The sequence below is a fragment of the Sebastes fasciatus genome, chromosome 14 (assembly GCF_043250625.1).
Source record: "Sebastes fasciatus isolate fSebFas1 chromosome 14, fSebFas1.pri, whole genome shotgun sequence".
Taxonomy (NCBI): Eukaryota; Metazoa; Chordata; class Actinopteri; order Perciformes; family Sebastidae; genus Sebastes; species Sebastes fasciatus.
In genome coordinates this window covers 30,942,481-30,958,419 of record NC_133808.1, presented here as the reverse complement: position 1 = coordinate 30,958,419, position 15,939 = coordinate 30,942,481, and the positions used below count along the sequence as shown (strand labels likewise).

Genomic DNA, 15,939 nt, shown 5'->3' with positions numbered 1-15,939 from the left:
TTAGGGCGGGGCTACCTTGTGATTGACAGGTCGCTACCACGGCGTTGTCCGGTCTGGGAGTTGTCTGTGTTTTCATCTTACAACTTTAACCCTTTCACAGTGTGTTTTCACTTCATGAAAGTTAATAACAACTTATTTGGTCGCCAAAAAATGTCTTATTCAGCGTTTGATTGTGCTTAGCTCCACTCTCTAGCGTCACTTCTGGTTGCAAAAGACCAACATGGCAACTGCCATGAACGGCAGTCCACAAACCAGTGGGTGACATCACGGTGTCTCCGTCCATACAGTCTATAAACCAGACTACAGTCACCAACAAGTCACTGGTTGCACTGGGAAGCTGTGGTGTGAAAGGAGTTACACTGGATCAATGTGGAGGAGAGTGAAACTGAGCATGCACGGTCCACACACCTCCCCCTGAACAAACTAAATTCATCTATTTATCCCCTTTTGTTCGTTCTGCAGCAACATTTGCAGCGTATCTCTTTGCAGAGAGCTATCAGTGCTCTCTAAAGCCTTCCTGTCAGCAGAACAATTAACCACCAGATTTATCTACAGGCTCTAACCAGCAGCCACAACTCATATCAGCAGCCACTGTTCCGTGTCCCCTCGAGACTCGTCGGGACGCTGACATTTAGATTGATGTGAGATAGAGATGTTATCTGTCGATGGAGACACAGAGAGCGTGTGCTGGGCAACACTCAACTGGCACAACAACGTTCGGTGGCAGCCATTTGGTTTCCTCAAACCAAAATGAAACAGGAAGCTGTACATGTTATCATCAGAGAGCATCTTCACACTAATGAGCTGATGGTTTAAGCTCTTGAGCACATGCATGATGACATATAATAACCTAACCTATAATGAACCCGGAGACATTTGAGAGGTGAACGAGAGAAAAACAAACGAGGAGAAAAACATCTAGTCTTATTAACAGAAACATCTAGTGAGAGAGGTTATATACATAGACTGTAAGAAGAAGTGGACGGAGTCAACGTGACGTCATCCATTGGTCCGTGGACTGACGTTTTGAAGCTTTGATTCGGCGACCAAATCAGTTGTCATTAACTTTGATGAAGTGAAAACACACTGTGAAAGGGTTAAAGCTCTAAGGCGAAAACACGGACAACTCCAACCGGGCAACGCCGTGGTAGCGACCTGTCAATCACAAAGTAGCCCCGCCCTAAAGCATCCCCTGCTTTATGGTCTATCTGACTCTAAATGGGACCGTAATTTACTAAATGAACATCATGCTGTATTGAAGAAGACTTGAAACTAGTGATTGAGACTTTTCATACCCGCAGGTTTCCGCCTGGTTATATACACTCACCGGCCACTTTATTAGGCACACCTGTTCAATTGCTTGTTAACACAAATAGCTAATCAGCCAATCACATGGCAGCAACTCAATGCATTACGTCATCTAGACGTGGTGAAGACGACTTGCTGAAGTTCAAACCGAGCATCAGAATGGGGAAGAAAGGGGATTTAAGTGACTTTGAACGTGGCATGGTTGTTGGTGCCAGACGGGCTGGTCTGAGTATTTCAAAAACTGCTGATCTACTGGGATTTTCACGCACAACCATCTCTAGGGTTTACAGAGAATGGTCCCAACAAGAGAACATATCCAGTGAGCGGCAGTTGTGTGGACGGAAATGCCTTGTTGATGTCAGAGGAGAATGGGCAGAGTGGTTGGAGATGATAGAAAGGCAACAGTAACTCAAACAACCACTCGTTACAACCAAGGTATGCAGAATACCATCTCTGAACGCACAACACGTCCAACCTTGAAGCAGCAGAAGACCACCCGGTACTAGCAAGGTGTACCTAATAAAGTGGCCGGTGATTGTATATCATCTTTGTAAATACTGGAACAATAATACACTTATCATTTGCTTTCTGGGCTGGAAAGTGAGATCTGAAAGTCCGATATTGGGCGCATACTGTAGAGGTAATCATTACAAAACTAGTATTGATTTAACAGGAGATAAAGTGCTTCACACAATGTGACTACAGAACATTACAGCAGCTGCTTTAACCTCCACATGTTGCCACTAGAACACAGTTGTTGCAGCTTATTGTCTTGTAAACATTGTAAATGTGTAACGTTTACAAGGCAAACATCAGAGTCTCATGTACAGCGGTAGCAACAGGGAAATCTTTACAAGTTTCCAAAACCTTCCTGTGTTGTCTGAGAGAGTCTGACCTAAAAACCCTCTCTGCTATAAAAAGAAAAACAGTTTTCCTGCGCACAATAAAACATATTACCCTCCATCGTTCCCTTCTTTCTCATGCCTGGTTTCCTATTCCAGATCACGTAAAGGCTGACTGATGAATCACTCTCTCCCATGTGTGAGGGATCTGTCATGTTTTGGTCACATGATCCACATCTCCCTCCTATACATCGCCTCCATCTCTGTAGTCTGTAGTCTGTAGTCTGTAGTCTGTAGTAGACGCTTTCCTGCTTCCCATGAAGAAATGTTTCTTAAATTCTCCACTACAACCATCAAGTTCACTTTATGCTCATATTATACTTCAAACAGCACGGATGAAATAGTCCCGTGCATGTTTCTAAACTAGGTCACCCTCAGAAAGCCATTATAATAATAATAATGATAATAATAATAACCCAACCTAATTACCAAATTACTTCACAGATGGTTTAAGAGTGCACGCCACCTCTCCACACACACATTCACTTAAATACTACAACAACAAAGCAAGAGCCCAATCTAGTCGTCCATCTCCTCCGACGCTCTGGAAACAATCTGAACGAGCTCATCCGCTGCAGAGCTCTCAGCGCCTCGCTCTCTCTAAGAAGATCCACTGCTGATAGGACAGCGGTGTTTTGGGGGTGTTGCTATAGAAACGCAGTGTTTGCTTGGCCACATGCACCTAGACATAAACCCTGTCCTTTTACATTTTTACAATCATGTGAATCTGGAGAGTGCAAGGGCAGATAGTCACATGACACATACTCCTAACATACACCGATCAGCCGTAACATGAAGACCACTGACAGGTGAAGTGAATAACATGGATTATCTGGTTACCATGGCACCTGTCAGTGGCGGGGCGGATATATTAGACAGCAAGTGAACATTTTGAACTTTGAACTTTTTGTTGAAAGCAGAGAAAATGGGCCAGTTTAAGGATGTGAGCGACTTTGACCAGGGCCAAACTGTGCTGGCTGGACGACTGGGTCAGAGCATCTCCAGAACTGCAGCTCTTGTGGGATGTTCCCGGTCTCAGCGGTCAGGACCCACCGAAAGTGGTCCAAGGAAGGAGACAGGGTCAGACCCGAGGCTCATTGATGCACGTGGTGTAGTTCGTTGATAGCCTAACGTTAGCTTTTCACTTCTGGCGACTGCATTCACATTTCATAAATCCTAACAGTGGTGTTCATTAAAATCCGTCATCCCTGGAGCACTCTATGGGCCGGCTGTGTCTACCTTCATCCTTTGGAAGTTTTGAGGACAAGTTATTTTTATTTGCTGCTTCACAGTTGATAGAGTAACGTTACAGTTATGTGACACCCACCTGTTGTCACGCTGAACGTGTGATCTGGTGTTGAGAGGTCAGTTTGCAGTGAGTAAAGGTTCAGTCCGTCTCTGTTGGTGAGGCTGTTCAGCAGCAGAGGGAGTAGTTGTCGTTGTAAAAGTTCTATCAGAGGGGCGGTCAAGACCTGCCAGATGCCATCTCATCTAAAACTTTATCCCCTTTCCTCCTTGTATCCTGCCCTTCCTTCCTTTCCTCCCTCGCTCCCTGATCCCCGTTTCCCTCCTCTCCTCCTCCTCTCTAACCCAGGATCACCGCGGGGTCAGTGGGAGATAATCCCTCCGTAATGCGTCCCGCCGCCACCCTGACGTCTCAGACTTCACAACCTGCCGTGTCACGACCGCCGTCTGAGGCTGAGGAGACGTAACGCAGCCCGACATTGAACCCTTCACTCTTGATGATGACGTGTAAGGAGGCCTCACTGAGCCAAAATGGCCGCCCATGAGAGGAAGAAGCTGAGAGAAAAATACTGGTCGCTCAGGAAACTAGTCTTTGGATCTGAAATGGATCCTAACTGGTATAAAACCAGTAGGTTCCTGTTTTATCTCAGAGATTTACAAGTCTCACCTCTTCTCAAAGCAAGTCCAAGTCAAGTAAAGTCTTAAGCCCTTAAGGACAAGTCCAAGTCAAATCTTACGTCTTGTCAAAACAAGTCTCACACAAATCCAAGACAAGTCTCAAGTCTTCAACTGCAAGTCCAAATCAAGTGTCAAGTCCTCAAGAGCAAGTCTAAGTTAAGGTTAAAGACTTGTCAAAACAAGTCTTGAGTCAAGTCTCAGGTCTTCAAACACATGTCCAAGACAAGTCTCCAGTCTTGCCGAAGGAAATCTGAAGTAAAATGAGAGTCCGAGTTAAGTCTCAAGTCCTTATGGGCCAGTCAAGTCTAACATCTTCAAAGGCAAGTCCAAGACAAGTCCCAAGACTTGACAAAGCAAGTCTCAAGTCTTCAACTTCAAGTCCAAGTCAAGTCTCATGAGCAAGTCTAAGTTAAGGTTAAAGAATTGTAAAAACAAGTCTCAGGTCTTCAAACACATGTCCAAGACAAGTCTCAAGTCAAATCTAAAGTCAGACGAGACCAGTCCAAGTCACGTCTCCAGTCTTGAGGACGTTTTATTTATCACTGTTCTGTCAACAATTGACACTTGAATGTTTTTGCTCTCTAGTCTCGAGTCTTTAAGGAGTCAACTAAGTCTTCAAGTCTACAAGACAAGTCTCAAGTGTTCATTTTTGTGACTTGAGTATCAGTTAAAAACACGTTCAACTCACATAGATGCTAAAAACACAAAGACTCTGGATCAAACACGTTCCCACGTGACTTGATGTTTTGTCACGTCATACTGTACATGCATTAAATCCGACACGTGACAACAATCGCATACCTTCATATAGTATGATAGTTAACCCCCTGAACCCTCACACACACACACACACACACACACACACACACGCACAGGGCTGAATATATATACACAGGCTCCATACATGTCTAAATACATATACAGTGCATCAGTATGGCCTGATGTGTTATGACTTGGGGGCAGTAATGATATACCTGCAGGAGTCAGGAGATAACTTTAATGATACGCTGAGCTTCATCTCCTCTGAACTTCAAACTCTCACTGTGTGTGTGTGTGTGTGTGTGTGTGTGTGTGTGTGTGTGTGTGTGTGTGTGTGTGTGTGTGTGCACATGTTGATGGTTGTATCACTGCTGTAGCATCACACACGAGGCTCACTGTATCACTGGGTTGTGTTGAATACAAACAGACCGTCATCATCACACACACACACTGACCTCTGAGCCACACAACCTCCGTCATCATCCTCTACCTGCTCAGATATGTTCATGTTTTGGAGTTAGCGTCCTCGTGAAGGGCCACGTGTTTTAGCTCGTTAACTACACATCATGTACACTTTACCTTTTGCTGACCATTTTTGAATGAATGCTGTATTGTTCATGTGTTTTCTGTGATCGGTTGAATCATTTCTGTACGGTGTTAAAATCAGTCCTAATTGTGTAATCTATCAGAATGAACAGTACGTTTGTGGTTCACTTTTGTCACATTGTTGTTGCGTACTAATGCTGTTTAAGGAGAGAAACACAGGTTTTCTAAAATGTTATGTTTAAATATTCAAAGGAGGCATCAACTAATGCTAACTTTTGGTGAATTTATGAGAAACCTACCAGCCCATTGTAATTCCCAGGGCATCAAATAGCGCTGCTTTGTCACGGATATTCAAGTTTTATGAGACATTACCTACTGTAGGTTGCACCAAAATCACATTTTATTGGATTAATTTTCTCAATTAAAAAAAATAAATGTGGAAAAAAAATATAAAATGAATTGAAACTCGCTGCTATTAATATTAACATACTGTACATAAACATCCAGTCAGTATTTATGTCTTTGCACTACTTTCAGAACACCTTGATGTGTATATAAACATCTTATTTTATTATTTTATTTTTGGTCATTGGTGCTTTTATATATATTTATATAATATCTATATATATATATACACTTATTTTTTCACTGCTTGTGTACATAACAGCTCCGTCCTTGTTCCTATCTGTTATTTCTAAAAGTACAATGAGAGAAATGCATAACACCAAAACTCCTTGTATGTATCTGGCAAATAAAAACTGATTCGTTTGTCTTTAATTGTTCTTGTTCATTCTTGTATAGTTTTGTTTAGTCTCAACCCTTATACTAGTTGTATATTCCTCTTATTTTTATTTATTTTATTTTATTTTTATTTTTACTTCTCTATTTATATGTACTTAATACCTGAATTTCCCCTCTATGGATTAATAAAGTCTTATCTTATGTAGAAGGGACTTTAATGCTGTAACATCTAGTATACACCTGTACATCTGCTATAGGCTGCAGAATTATTTAGAAATTTCTGCAAAACTAATTAGTAAATGACGTAATTTTACATTAGTAAGACCAAATCCATATATTTTTACAGTCTGTTTATTAATAACGATGCTTCCCGTTTCAGGTGGATGGAGCTCCTGTACAGCAGCAGCGTCTCAGCCTCTCAGCCTCTCAGCGTCTCTGCCTCTCAGCCAGGTTTCTGAACAAAGAGCCGAACACAAAAAGCAGCATTCCTCCGAGTCTGTCCGGTCTGTGGGCCGCCTCACGTGATGCCACCTGACTTCCTACTGTACACGCCGACTCACTCTTACACCTCTGTAATCCCATAAACCCACATTTTATAACGAGTGTGAGCACCTAACACAGCCGGACATCGACAGAAAGTTTATCACAGCGGGGAGAGAAAAAGAAACAGTAAAATGTCATGGTGCTGTTAAAACACTGCAACCTTGACCCTTCTTAACTTCTTCTTCTTGACCGTCTGTATACTGCATGTCAATAAAATGAGAAGTAAGTCAGGTAGCGAGGTGTCTAGCTGAAGAGAAGGGGGAGTAAATCAGGTCAGATGACCTCATGCTGTCAGATAAATATGTGCTTTTTTCATAAGTTGATAAATATTTACATCAGAGGTAGAAAGCGTGCAACCTGGAGATGTTCCAGTCATAAATAACCCATAAATGCGGTAATAAAACAGAACCACTCGGATAGCCAGGATCGCTCGCTTCAGATTGACAAATGCAATAAAGTTGGCCGGCCGCCCGGCTGGTCTGAGAGCAGTGATCATAAACAGGCCTCTTCTTCTCTTCAGCAGCTGAACTCAATTCAGCGTCTCTCCTCAGCTCACGCTCGCCACAAAACAGCGAACAGCTTCAGCAGGGATCACATGACTACTACAAGTACTCTGCATAATAAGTGATGATTTATAACACCTGCTGAGTTTTCTATAAGCACACTTTTGTAGACTGTCAACATGAAGAGACACTGTCCTCTGTTTGTGTCCAAAACACTGTTTTTACACCGTCTGCCTCTAATGGTAACACCCCGAGGACAAAATGACAAAGTGAGAACGCCTTAAAGTCATCAGTGTACCATTACAGGCTGTTCTCATACACTGTCCGTACCCACGAAAAGTAAAGCACTGTAGTTTGTATATATCCCACAAAATCAATTAGTATGTAATCCACGTAATTGTGAAACAGGAAGTATAAAGAGCATCAAACGCCACGTAGAGAGGAGGTCGAGGTGGATGGGGGGGTCAAAAAACACTTTGGCCCAGGAGAGCGGTGTTCGAGTCCTGTGTGAAACCAGAACCTTGATTTATTTGTCAAGTAACTTCCGTACTTATTGGTGCCTTCAAATGGGGTCGTGTTTACCGTGTTTACCGTGTTTACCGTGTTTACCGTGTTTATGAGTTGGGCCCGTATGAACGCCTCCTCATTTCATATTCACAACCTTGGAAGCGGAACGTTTCTGAAATTTGTGACGTGTTTTTTCATGTTGACAGAAGTTATGGAAGTTATTTTTTCGGTGCATAATGAGTTAATATATTGTAATTTTAGCCGTATATTGTTTTTCTTCGTAATTTTATAATATGTCTGAGGAAAAATATTGCTATCTGTGGCTTCTAGGCGCCGACAGTAACGTTAATATTACCGTTGATTAGCAGCGGTGTTCTCACGACTTTACCACTTGAACGCCAAGCATATCATGTACATGACTTCCCGTGTTGTAAACACGAGCTCCCGAGTTTCATTTGAAAGCAGCATAAGTTACGCCACTGTGTAGTTATTCTAACCCAAACTGTGATCTTTTCCTAAACCTAACCAAGTAGTTTCCTGCCAAGACAGAAGTTTATTTTGAAAGGACTGTATGCATGTAATGAGCAGAAATTGAGGCGTGTTGCTGGACATTTGTAGGAAAACGCACAAAAAATAAGGATTAACTTTTTGTAAGGTATCATATGAACCGTTGTATGAGGATACGTTGACTAACATAAAACATTAAATATAAGGTTTAGGGATGTCAAGGTTAAATAATTACGCGTTAACGCTAATTCCTTTTAACGCTACTCATTTCTTTAACGCAACAATGCGATATTTAAGTTGTAGCGGACACAGTTTTTAAGCATATTGTTTATGCTAAATGCAGTACCTGTGAGGGTTTCTGGACAATATCTGTCATTGTTTTGTGTTGGTAATTAATTTACAATAATAAATATATACATACATTTGCATAAAGCAGCATATCTGTCCACTCCCATGTTGATAAGAGTATTAAATACTTGACAAATCTCCCTTTAAGGTTCATTTTGAACAGATAAAAAATGTGCAATTAATCACGATTAAACATTTTAATTGATTGACAGCCCTAATAAGGTTGTGTTTGAGAACGATGTCCTTGGTTTGCTTTACATTTCAGATTCGAAGTTCAACTGCATCAAATCTGAATTTGAATGACCTTTCTCCACCACAGAAGAAGATGTGGATTTCTCCTAAACCTCATGCAGCATTAGAAGGTGTCACTGTGAACACATGCAGTATCTCCTCTCTAATAAAAGCACAGACCTGTTGCCAGACTTCGTCCCGGTGCTGCTGCTGCTGCTGCTGCTGCTGCTGAGGCGGTCTGAGCATCTGGCAGCCCGGCTCAACTCAGACCCTCCTCGAACAAGCTCAGCTCTTTGCAATCACATACAAATCTCTTTTGGTCTGCCGGCTTTCACGGAGGCACAGAGAAGTGATTGTAATAACGGCTGAACTTATCCGTCTAAATACCACCGACATTATGTGGACTTGTGGAGATTTGTATCAGCATAAAAAAACACACACACGGTTATGAAACAAAGCTTAAGCACAAGTTTTCTTTTCTTTCCCAACCTGTGGTCCACAGTGTACCGAGTTGTCCTCATGCAGAACACACAGTTCACTGCAATGAACATCAATTATATTGTGCATATATTTGCCATATTGTGATATCATAATATTTATTTCAACCACATCCTCCGGCCTTACATATAATAAATGGTATTTCAGTCCTGCTTTGGTGATTTCTTTCCACTCAGAAATGCAACAAGTGGGAAAACACATAGTATTCCTGTGATATTCCCTAATATTCACTAACATAACACCAGATATTTGATTATAAGCTGAATTTCTGATCGTCTACCCTCTTCAGCCCTCTCTAAATGTTCTCAGAAGAGCAAAAGAAGACTTACTTTGACAGTGTAAAGCTCCACACAGCTCCCAGCTCTGCTCCTGGCCACTCGCTCGTCCTCCATCCCGACTAACATCTCCATGTCCGAGAACCTGTGCCTTCCTGCTGGCATTGTGCAGGACTCTGTCTGTTTGTGTGTGTGTGTGTTAGTCAGATAGATGTCGGTGCTGACATCAACTCAGTCTGATGCTCTTGATTTGCTCTTTAATCTCAAAGTATATCCTGCTCCTCTGGTCTTCCCTTCAGGTCTCAGGGTTCAGAGACCCTCCTTCACTCCTTCACACCAGCAGCAGCTCTGTGGATCCATCGTAGAGGAAGCAACAGGCAGAGAGGGGTTCATTCACCCGTTTAACTGTCCATCAATAAGCTGGACGTCCTCCCAGTCCCTCTGCTCCTGTCTGTCTGCCTGTCTGACTGACTGGCTGCCAAGGTGTTTGGTCCTGTCCAGTAGGTCATCCCCCATCCCCCTCCTCCCCAGTCCCTCCATGCCCGGACAAGCCCGTCTGGTCCCATTGGCTAGTCAGGTGGAAGGGGGCAAACAGGAGGAGGGGCTGAGGCCAAAGGGAGGAGGACGAGGAGGAGGAGGTGTTGTTTATGACAGCGTCCTCCAAACTGTCACAGACTGAGGGGGGAAAGAGGAGGGAGGTGATCAGTTTACTCCTCTGTGATGGGTGATGTGAAGAAAGACACTTTGTAGGAACATTTCGCTGCTTCAAAATAGTTTTTTATCTCCTCAGAATTTCTTGTTTCTCTCCAAAATAGGGATGATTTTCACCACCTCCTCCTCGTCCTCCTCCTCCTCCTCCGCATCCTCCTCCCTACTGTCCCGAGGTTGAGGGGTCAACAAGAGAGACAGCAACAGAGGATCACCGTAAGCCTCTTCCTGGACCCCGACACCAAACAGAAACCTTAAAGCAGCAGTGGGTAGAAATGGAGCAAATATGATTAAAACAAGATTTTTTTTCCCGCTATATCGTGACTGTAGTGCATGAGACAGGTAACCTGAAAAAAATCATGTCCCTCTGTGTCCTCCAGTGTCCTCCGGTGTCCTCCGGTGCTCCTAATGGCATCTGCAAGATTCCACAGACGGGAGGAAAACAAGCAGTCAGAGCTGATCTGGAGTCTGCCGTCCAGCTGCCGTCCAGCTGCCGTCTCCTGAACTCCGACCAAACGGTGAAACTAGGCCGCGCTGATCAAATATGAATCAATATTCTGTTACGTTAATGCCTATTTCTCTCCTCAAATGTTTTCAGAATCATCTTGTAGTGCACGGTTTAGCTGGAAAATGAGAAAGTCCAGCCGGAGCACAGCCAATAGGAACGCTCTCTCTCTCTCTGAAATGACCTGTGATTGGTCAAAGTCTCCCGTCACAGACTAGAGGTTCTAAAGCCTGAAAACAGAAGTCTAGTTTTCTCTCAGAACACTTGAATTACAATATGCTGAAAGGTTATTATGGAGATTTTTGCCCAATGATGCCAAAAACGTTCTGCCTACTGAAGCTTTAAAAGATGTGGAGCTGGAGTGTGTGTCGGTGTCACCTGGTGCTGATACGGTACCACCCCGCCGTTGTTCCCCTCCTCCAACCAACGCTGCCCGGCAGCCTTTGCTATTCAAATGCACTGAGCTGATGTGATAACAGGAGGCATTGTGTCGAGCCCCTGTGTGGAGGGACACACACCGACACACACACACACACACACACACACACACATGTATGTATATATGCATCCAGTGTGTTCCTTCATCTTCCTCTTCTCTCTCTTCCTGTCGCTCCATCTGGTTACTACTGAATGACAAGACGGATGCATAAATATATTTATTTTACACAAATGGTAAATGTGTGTTTTGCTGTTCTGTCTTTGTGGTGAACAAACTGAGTTTAAGACATTGTCAGAGTCAAGGAACGACATGTTGTTCAGTTCTCATTTCTTCAGTGGGATGTTTATGACACAATCAGATCTCATGGGAAGGCGTAGAAATAGCACAACCTTTCTGTGTCATGATTTTAGGCTTTTCATGTGTCATTTATCGCGACATTGATACCATGAAATGGTCGTGCCACAAAAAATTTGGTTTAGGAAAAACATCGTGGTTGGGCTTAAAATAAGTAAACTAAGTAAAATACGTACAGAAACAACGTAACAGAAGTACAGAAACAACGTAACATAAGTACAGAAACAACGTAACAGAAGTACAGAAACAACGTAACATAAGTACAGAAACAACGTAACATAAGTACAGAAACATGTCACAAACGTCACTAATGTAATCTCAACAATACTTTGGGACCAGGACACCGGTCTCCTGGTTCAAAGTCTTGTGTTTGTTGATCATTGTTTTGTCAGAAGTTGACGCTATACAGTTTAGGCTACGCTTTATTTTCGCTGTAATCCAACAAATCCAATAGAAGAAGTAGAGGTTATGAACCGGAAACAGAACAATCAACATCTACGAGAGGAAAAACGAAGAGAGGTCGTCAGTCATTTGTTTCAATTTCAATAATCATTTAAAGGGACTATTTGTAATTTTCAGAATGTCTTGTTAACAGCGACACATGTGACCGTTAAGTCAACGAAAGTCAGCGTCGGGCTCGCGCTTGTGCTCGCTCTACATAGACATGAACGAGCATCGCTCAAAACAGTGAGGAGACACACGTCAGCTAAAAGCACAATATCACTCTATATGTCAGCTGCTCGGCAATAATGTTAGCTGACCAGACGAAGGTCTCTCCATGAACATGATTTAGATCTGATCCTAGTGTTGGCCTAGTTATCGTCTCTCGACTGCGCCCGCAGGGAGACACCCGCACCTGGTTGGAGACGGTAACGTTTCTGGCTGCGGAGCCCCGTCACTTCACAAGACACGGGAAACCTCTGTTGGTCTGGAGGAGCTGCAGCAGTTATGTCTGAAGAAACATCCACTGTACATTCACTAGATATTCTGAGAGCTAAACTAACTCTTCTGCAGTGTGGAGTGAGCGCACGTTGAGTGAAGGCAAGCAGGCAGAGGAGCAGAGACTCCAGCCACACGCGAGTGTGCATGGGATCCCGACCCGGTGCATTTATACGCTTAGAAAGTTACAAACAGTCCCTTTAAATGTGGGGGTAAAGGCAAACATTGTTCACACACAAGAAAAGTGTCAGAAATGATTGTGTGAAGAATGAGAGATGAGATGTTGAGAGTTAAAATGTATTCCTGCGTATTTATTTATCTCCACACGCCAAACCAAATGCAACGTGAAATGGATTCACGTGAATGTTGGGTTGACGGTTTCATAAATTTATATAAATTGTTGGACGCAGGCGTTAGAAGGTTGTAGCTTAAAACACAAGGAACATTAAGAGAACAAATCTAATATCATGTTAACATGTTAAAATAGCTCTGATTTGGTTTCATGAGACATCTGTCTCTGAGTCCATCGTGTTCACCGTACGACTGACATGGACTATTGAGCAGGCGTCATGCCTTTGTAAAGCAGTCTGTGAATGTCAGAGCAGGATCACCGTCACCATTCAGCCGTGGTTAGTTAAATACTGAGGTTTGGGTGCATGGAAACCAAAACACAAGGAGGCACCAAGATAACCTGTCCACCTCCTCCTGGAAGCTGAGGACATGAGATACAGTTGAAAGGATTATAGCCTTCCGTCTGAGACTGTTTTAATGGCTTCAGTCACGTCTGAAGGGGAAAGAAAGAGTTTGAGACGGGATAAACAACATGACGAACCATAGGAGGCGTAGAATAACAGGAGCAGGTGAGGGATTATCAGGCTTCGGTTACAGTCTCGTCCTTCAATCAACAGGCTGACTCACTTTGCCGATCCTCACAGCAAAAAAATTCTCTGAGGTCTGAGTGCAACTCACGTGATGACTGTTGATGCTCACTACAGGAGGAAGTCTCTTTTGATTGGCTGAAAAGTCAGGACAATAGCTATTGTTGAAACAGCTTCCTGAGCAGCCATCAAACTCTTGACACAACATATAATACAATAGAGCACGCACGCACGCACGCACGCACGCACGCACGCACACGCGCACTGGGGCGGTTCGCAGCTGAGTGTGAAGCGGTCCGGATGAAAGTCAGCAAGTCTGAGGCCGTGGTTCTCTGTTGGAAAACGGTGGATTGCGCCCTCCAGGTGGAGAGTGAGTCTTTGCCCCAAGCGAGGGAGTTCAAGTATCTCGGAGTCTTGATCATGAGTCAGGGTAAAATGGAGCGGGAGATGGACAGGCGGTTCGGTGCGGTGTCTGCAGTTATGCGGGCGCTGAACCGGACCGTTGCGGTGAAAAGGGAGCTGAGCCGGAAGGCAAAGCTCTCGATTTACCGGTCCATCTATGTTCTGTGTTTTGGGTGGTGACCGAAAGAATGAGATCGTGGATACAAGTGGCCGAAATGAGTTTCCTCCGTAGGGCGTCTGGGCTCAGCCTTAGAGAGAGGGTGAGGAGCTCGGATGTCCGGAGGGAGCTCGGAGTAGAGCTTGTCGAAAGGGGCCAGCTGAGGTGGTTCGGGTATCTGATCAGAGTGCCTCCTGGACGCCTCCCTTTGGAGGTTTTCTGGACACGTCCAACTGGTAAGGACGGGATAGACCCAGAAAAGGTTGCTGGGAAGAGGGACGTCTAGAATAACCTGATAAACCTGCTAAACCTGTTAAACCTGCTAAACCTGTTAAACCTGCTAAACCTGCTGCCCCCGCGACCCGGCCACGGATAAGCGTAAGAGAAAATGGATGGATGGATAATTCAATAGAGAGACAGTCAGGTTTAGTTCAGGTGTTGTCATGATGCAGGTGTGATGAGCTTGTGTAGCACAGGAGTAATTACACATTCAGGATCTGGATTTCTGTGAGATTTGTTGCAGACATTCACGGTTCGAAACTGCCTTCTTAATTAGGTTTAGGCAACAAAACCACTTGTTATAGGTTTAGGTAAAGATCATGCTTTGAGTTTAACCCATTAAAACCTGAGTCGTTTTTGAAAACCTCCTAAAACCTGAGGATTTCTGAAAAACTTGCTCACTCAACGTTGAATTATCAACGTTTACAGAAACCTTTATTTCTCAGCTTCTGTAGCAGATAGAAACATGAAATAAATACCATTTGACAGCTTAGACTTCTGGCTTCCAGTCCACACAAAGTCCAGGAAGCTAAGAGGCTAAAGCTAAAAACAAATTCTCCCATTATGCATTTTTTCCTTACCCATGTGTTTTTTTTAGCAAATCACGATACCAATAATCGGTTACGTGTCTTGAAAATGATGACATCATCTAAACGCATGCATGTCGCATAGGGTCTTTATGGTAGAAGCTTTGCAACCGGTCTTAAAGATATAAACACACAAATGCAGCATCCGGTCTTAATGGGTCTTATACGTATGTTACAGTCAGGGTTTCTGTGGCTGGACCCAAATGCAGACGCTGGACAACAGGTAGGTGAAAAGATGAGTAGTTTATTACAGGAGATTTTGATTATTCTGGCGTTGACGGTGATGGTGAGGGGAAAGGGGGATTCTGGGAGTGAGAGCTGACTGGATGAGCCGAAGTGGCTGTAAGGTTTTTCCTGGAGAGTGGAGAGCAGCAGTTAGTTGACGCAAGCAGGAAGACAAACAAGCAAACAAACAGGAAACAAACGTAGTGTAGTGTAGTGTATACGTTATTGATCCGGCGTTGACTGTCCATTGGAGAAGGGTTCATGAAGTGAAGAGGAGCTGCTTCATCGGTGGGCAGGTGTGCTGATTTATAGGAGACTAGCAGGAGCGTTGATTACAGATTATGTCCAGGTGAGTGGTGAGAAAGGAGTCGTAAAGTCATTTCCTCCTCCACTAAAGAGTCAGTTCCTCCAGCAGGTCCGTTTCTTCTTTCTCCAGAATAAACTCAAGTTTCTTGCACAATCTTGTCCAGGTCCTGATACTGATGATAATGTGCTGCTGATGAGCCAAAAGATGAAGTATTTGGTTGTTTGTGAAACCTAAACTAAAGTAGAACTTCACAAGATGCTCCACGTTCCTCATTTTCACACTATTTACCCTCTAAAATAACACGTAGAATTACTACTTTATAATATTATGACTTTATTCTCGTAAAATTACGACTTTTTTTCTCGTAAACTTATGACTTTTTTCTCGTAATATTATGACTTTATTCTTTATTTTTTTTCCTCAATGTGGCCCTAATCCTCCATCGTACGATCTCACCTCAAAACAAGGAAATCGTATAATTTCTGGAAAACTTCAGGTTTCTCTTTAAATATTCAGACGATATTTCTCAACACATCTTTGCCCTAACATCCTCCCAAAGACGAAGTGT

At 43.4% G+C, this 15,939-nt stretch overlaps 1 protein-coding gene across 1 annotated transcript in view; it reads right to left on the bottom strand.

The window, feature by feature from the left end:
- Window positions 1-9,891, bottom strand: part of arhgap20 (Rho GTPase activating protein 20) — a 63,072-nt gene extending 53,181 nt beyond the window's left edge. The window contains exon 1 of the mRNA XM_074657877.1: window positions 9,646-9,891. Coding sequence (XP_074513978.1) covers window positions 9,646-9,756 — 111 coding nt within the window. The 5' untranslated portion in view covers window positions 9,757-9,891. The remainder of the gene's footprint in view (window positions 1-9,645) is intronic.
- Window positions 9,892-15,939: the final 6,048 nt, after the last annotated feature.